Below are 6,317 nucleotides of genomic sequence, written 5' to 3'. Positions count from 1 at the left end.
TTACTTTTATTGTATTCTATATATACATATTTTACTTTTATTTAATTCTTTTAATTATATGGTAAGAGATGTCTAATCTTTCCACCAAAAAATAAAGAAAAGTGTGATTTGATTATTCTAAATTTCTAATTTTACATTTCTGTAAAACAATACAGTCCGCGCGCCATCATGGACACGAGTCGCACGATCAAGAATCTATATTTATATGGTTATATACATACGCACAAATTATATTGTGTGTTTTTATAGTTATGTTTTTTGTTAATTAAGAACATATGTTATATGCGCGGGTTTATAGTTTAAATGTTAACATATCATCGAAATTAACACAAACTACTACATAAGTTATCTGTTTATGAAGTCATAATCCTAATATATTAGATGGTACTGATATAGAAAATACCGTTTGTATGTGTAATTTTTATTTTAAATGAATTTTTATGTTTTGAATAAATTATCATTACAGTTAAAATAGAAAATTAGCATGACCAATGGTAGAATTAACTAGAGTTGTTCGATATATATTATTTTAACTATTTTAATATAATATTGTTATTTATTTAAAAATTAATTAAAAAATAATTTTTTTCATTAATAATTGTCCATCTATTCATTTTTTCACCCCCTCTCTTCTTTTATTAATACTAGGATAGTGTCCGCGCTACGCCGCGGGGTTATTTTTTGTATTTTTTTATTTTATTTATTTTTAAGATAATTTTTGTTTGGCGTTTGTAATTAAAAATCATTATTAATATAGTTTTTGACAATTTTTATTGGTAATTTTTTATTTTTAGGTTTTTGTTATTATTTGTTTTTTGTTATACTTTATTTTATTATTATAATAAAATTATAGACTAAAATCAATTTTATTTTTTCTTGTATTATGAAGCATTGGAGCACTATTATTAGTGTTAGCTTTCTAGCTCCCAAAACCTATAAACTATTATAATCAATCCTAAATTTCCAAATATAGCAACATGTATAGGAAGAAATTTAAACAGTCTTTCCTTATATAGGTAATGAGCACAAATCACTGTTAAAAAGTAACTATACTTGGATTATACCCTATATGCAAATGTAACAAAATTAAACAAACAACTTGATTAGTTTTATAAACATCATACAAAATGGGTATGTGCAGTATTTTTTGTAAGATGTGTTTTAAAACTAATCAAGTAAACAATATTTTGGTGTTTCAGTCTCTAACACTTAACAAACTAATGTTATTTACTCTAGGATCATGGTCTCTTACATATTCTTTTTTTGAGAGAATCAAGAGGATTAGTAGCTCTATTGAAGAGTTTATACGAAACTGTTTTAAGTAATATATTTTGTGAATATTTCATGAAGAAACTGAAACAAGACATATGTAAATGAGAAGACACTCGTACTCACCTCTATTGCCTTCTCACTAAATCTGGGTTCGAACTCAGTCTTTCTCAAAGACAAACGTATATTTGTAATGTTGTAAAAAAAATGATATATATTACTTTATAAAATGATGACTGTATTGTACAATGATCGTATTTGCTTTTTCTTATGTTTTAAGTGTATGTGTATAACTTTTTACAGACAATTAATTTTTTTTGTTTACAGATAATTAATTTGTCTTTATATTATAATATATATGTGTATATTTTCATCAACTATCACACTTAAGAAAACCTTTTATATGTACTTGGAATATACAAATTTAAGATGATTTAAGATCTATAATTTTTTATTTGCTCCCATTTTAGTAATTTTATTTTACTATTATATTACAAATGCATGCATTAATAAATACACGTTACATATATTAGTTTTACACAGTAAATATATAGTAAAATCCCTACATGTTTACATTTATGAATAATAGTTACGTAAATTCCCTGCATATATTTTGTATGCACTCGTATAGACAATATTTCATGTAATGTTTTCATACTCTTAACGTCGTCATACCACTTAAATGGTTCGTTGCATTTGGTTAAAAATCATATGCAGCTTCTAAAGCAAAGCATTGCAAAATCTTCTAGGCCGGAAAGTGATATAAATGCCCATATAAAAACTTTATTATGAGAAAAGAATATTGTGCTTTGTGCATTCTCAAAAGTCATGTTAACATGACAAAGCTAAAATCATTTTCAAGAAAATTAAATTAAAAAGACTAAAACTTTAGCTGCAGAAATTAAGAACAAATAATAAAAAAAACAATTCCAATTCTTTGAATAACCAACTAAATCCACAACAGTGGTCTAACGCAATATTATGCAAGTTAATCAATAATTAGAAACAAAACTAATACCAAACAATAGTCTGACTCTGATCATTACACTAATATTATGAGATTTGCTTTAATATGCTGTGTAAACATCATCAAGAGACAAAGACTAATTAACATCTCGCATGCCTTCAATCTTATCCCTACCGCCTCCATCACCACTCCACCTCTTAACCACCATCACCCCTAAAGTTCTCAACCTCTAGGGTTTAGATTTCCTCCAGCCACCACCACCGTTGACCACCGGGCGTCACCACCTCCGATCTCCGGTCGCTGCCACCACCGACCTCCGACCACCGGTGATGAGACCCCGGACTACGGACGTGAACCATGGACGTACGGACAGAAGATACAGCAGAGCGGATCGGAGAAGCGGTTCGGTTAGGGACAAGAATGGACGCGAATGGACGCAGAACAGCGGACGTACGGACAGATGGTCGGACGCGGCGGACGCTGCCGATAAACGGACGTACGGACGCGACAGATGGACGAGTGAGCGGGTTGAACGCGGATGGACTAGGGAGTCACGAGGAGATACTCGACTCGTTCGGCTCTAGTTAGGAAGCGGATGGAAANAAAACGGACGCTGCGTACGGCGTACGGACGCGTCGGATGGACGAGGGAGCGGATTGAACGCGGATGGACTAGGGAGTCACGAGGAGATATTCGACACACGGGAGATGGCTCGGCCCGTGATACGGTCAGACTAGAAGGTCATGAACCCGGTTCTTGAACCTTCTAGGGTTTCTCTAGAGCCAAGTCCCGGACTTGAGCAGGAGAGAGGAGTGAACAAAGATCCAATCTTTGGGCCAATAATTTCTATATTCCAGTATTCCTTTTACAATGAGGGTTTAGGCCTTTATATAGGCAAGCTTACATAAGGGGGACACTAAAACCCTAGACGCGCGGCCATGATCTGAACCATACACTTGGCCATAAAGTAAAAGCAAAAGCAAAAAGGGAACAAAGACCATCCAACGGTCATAAGAGAGTTCAAAGAAAATAAAAGAAAGGAAGGAAGAAGATAGGGTTGCCACGTCATTGGTGGGACGTGGCTGATAGGATCTTCACTTCCTTGGCCCATAATCTTGTTAATGAAAGTTTCCAAGTCATGAGCCAAGCGGGAACGAAGTGGAGATGCACTAGAGCTCGCTGCCTCGTTAAAACCCCTTCGGTAAACCCATTGGGACAAACCCGAAGTAGGAAAAAGAGTACAGCTCCTTCTAATGACTTAATGGTGTTTTCACGCTAGCGTGATGGTGATGACATACAAATCAAGCTTCCCAAAGCTGGTCGCACTCAAGGCTCTTCGTTGGTGATGCTAGCCATGAGCCATTGGTGTAAGGTTGGAGCTTGACTTTTCGAATAGATGTCCTTAGGACGCGTACTATATGATCTTGCCTTGCTCCCCTTGATGGTCCTTGGGCCTTGTTGGTACCACATTGATGTTCCGGACCGACTTTTATGCTCCTATGCGAGCTGCTAGACGATGGTACCAATGTACCGGTTCTCACCGCGGTACGGCCAGGACCTGGGTTCCATCAACCGGCCAACGACATCCGGCCACCGGCGACCAGCCAACGACATCCGGTCACCGACTTCCGGCTACCAGCCACGGCCGCCGCCACCACCAACCTCCGGCCAACAACCACCGACCTCCGGCCACCGACTTCTAGCCACCGATCTTCGGTTACCGGTCACTGACCTCCGGCCACCGGCCGCCGCCACCTCCGGTTGTAATTCCGGCCCCCACCCTCTAGCCACCATTGCCACCAAACCATTAAAGGTAATTTTTCCTACCCTTCATGTTATTCACTTAATTTTTCAAAACAATATGCTATATTCTTAATTATATTTGTAAATATGGCTAGTTGGCAAATTGACCCTAAAACAAACGAAACTTGTTGTTGGTCAAGTAAACTTTTTTGTTGATTCCACGTCAATTATATTAATTATATCGTATTACGCAGAACAAACCAACTAATTGTATGAGTTAAGAAACTAATAAAAACATAATTTGGCTGTAATTGGCACAACTAGCATACTGTTTTTGTAAACAATCAGATAAACAAAATACAATTATGTCTTTTTCCGTTAAAGTGTTTCAGTTTTTCTTCAGCTGTTTATCGAGTAGTAATTTGTTGCAAACTTGCAATGATAACCAAATCTTTAATAAAAGTTTCGATATCTCTCTTAAGACGTGAAACTATAATACTATAGGAAGAAAATAGTAAAATAACAATATCAATGTTTTAGAAGGATACACCAAATCTGTATGTTAAAAAAAGTAAAGAAACATAACAATATTGTCTCCCATCTCCTTAATTATTTAAAGCTTCATAATCCTTCATGTGTTCCTCACACAACAACAAAAACCAATCTTTTAATATATAAATTCGAGCCTTTTTTTCTTAATGCAAAACAAAAAAGAAGATATGGGTATGTCTAAAAAATTAATGAAGGCTATAATTGTGTATGTGGCTCTTATTATGGTGTTCTTCACGTTTGCATCACTCAAGACCAATGCTCAAGAAATAATAATAAGCTATGACGCTCTCGGTCAAGATCATGCATGGGGATGTAGTCCAAAGTATCCTAATTTACCAGCTTGTCAGAGACAAAGGGTCAATCCCTAGGTTATCCGAAGTGTTTATACTTTAATATCTCTGATCTGTTTCGTTGTTTTACGCCCTGAGTCTTTTCTTTAAAATTTATGGTGGTGTTAATGTAAAGTCAATGTTACCGGATAAGTGGTTTGTGTATGTATATTTATGACTTTTTATTAATATAAAGTAATTTAGAAGTATATATCACCAAGTACAACGTGTAATGCTGTATTTGATAAACGACCAAGAAAATTATTTCTAATGTTCTTTTGATCGAATTCGCTTTAATCAGTTCAAACACGTTTATGTTGGATGAAAAAGAAAATAACGAATAATTATATTGTTGTATGGATACTCATTATCGGCCCATTAGTATAAATCCTAAACCCTAATATTGTATCCTATATATATGTTGTATTCTATGCAACAGATGAATAATATAAAAGAATAATTTCCTAAACCTCTTGTATTAACATGTTATCAGCACGAGTCTCTAACCCTAGCCGCATACAAAAGAAAAAAAAGGTCGACGGTGTCTTCGTTCTTCCGTTGTTCTTATTCTCCAAACACGTCAAAGCAACAAATTTATTATAGAGATAAGAAACTCTATGCTTTATATTCATCAGTCCGTCATGTTTATATAATTTGATTTGTGTACTTTGTTATATTGCTGGGATCGATGTTCTCGCTATAATATTATTATATTATTGCTGGTCAATGTCATTATGTTGCTTTGCTTAATATTTTCACGATTTTGGACGTATCATTATGTTGTTATTTAGTAAATCGTTGGCTTCTAAGATCTAAGTTAATCCTCTGATCAAACTAGTGTTGCTTGACTTAGGATCGATTTCTATGTTTTATATGATCGATTCATGATGCTTATTCACTTATGATATTACACATGTATAGGCATACCTTATTATCAGTTTGGTAACATGGTTTAATTGAGAATTTCTATGTATGTACAATATTATGTATACAGATACATGTGTCCGTATTATAACGAATATATATACGTGTATGTGTGTTGTGAATGTATAGAAGTATTTTGATTAATTGTTGGTTCGTTACAATTGATTTAACTAAAACATGAAGTGTAGTGTTCAAACATAATCGGTAATTGACTAAATATAAATATTTTAATCTTTTGAAGCGGAGGATCTTATATATAGAAGACTGAGTAACCCATCACTGGTCGAAGATGTTATATGTTTCTGACCCTTCACACCATCCTCATCGAGATAAGATTTGATATGGTCAGTCGAATAAGCGATTGTCACCACCTACTTCTTGTTGTGGATCTCTTACAATGATCTCTCCGGTTAAAAGATAAGTATTCTTTCTTACTTTTATGAACATGTAGATTTAATGTTTCTTTTAAACATTAGTCTAAATTTGAATTTAAACATGAAAAATCTTTTTACCCTAAAAAAAAAAAAAAAAAA

General features: G+C 34.3%; 1 protein-coding gene across 1 annotated transcript; it reads left to right on the top strand.

The window, feature by feature from the left end:
* Positions 4,699 to 4,899, top strand: LOC109125567. Its single transcript, XM_019227425.1, has one exon. The coding sequence runs from the start codon at positions 4,699 to 4,701 to the stop codon at positions 4,897 to 4,899; it is 201 nt and encodes a 66-aa protein (XP_019082970.1).

This window comes from Camelina sativa, chromosome 7, assembly GCF_000633955.1.
Source record: "Camelina sativa cultivar DH55 chromosome 7, Cs, whole genome shotgun sequence".
NCBI classification, from domain to species: Eukaryota; Viridiplantae; Streptophyta; class Magnoliopsida; order Brassicales; family Brassicaceae; genus Camelina; species Camelina sativa.
Note: the sequence above shows the minus strand (reverse complement) of the source record. Positions and strands in the feature narration are given on the sequence as shown.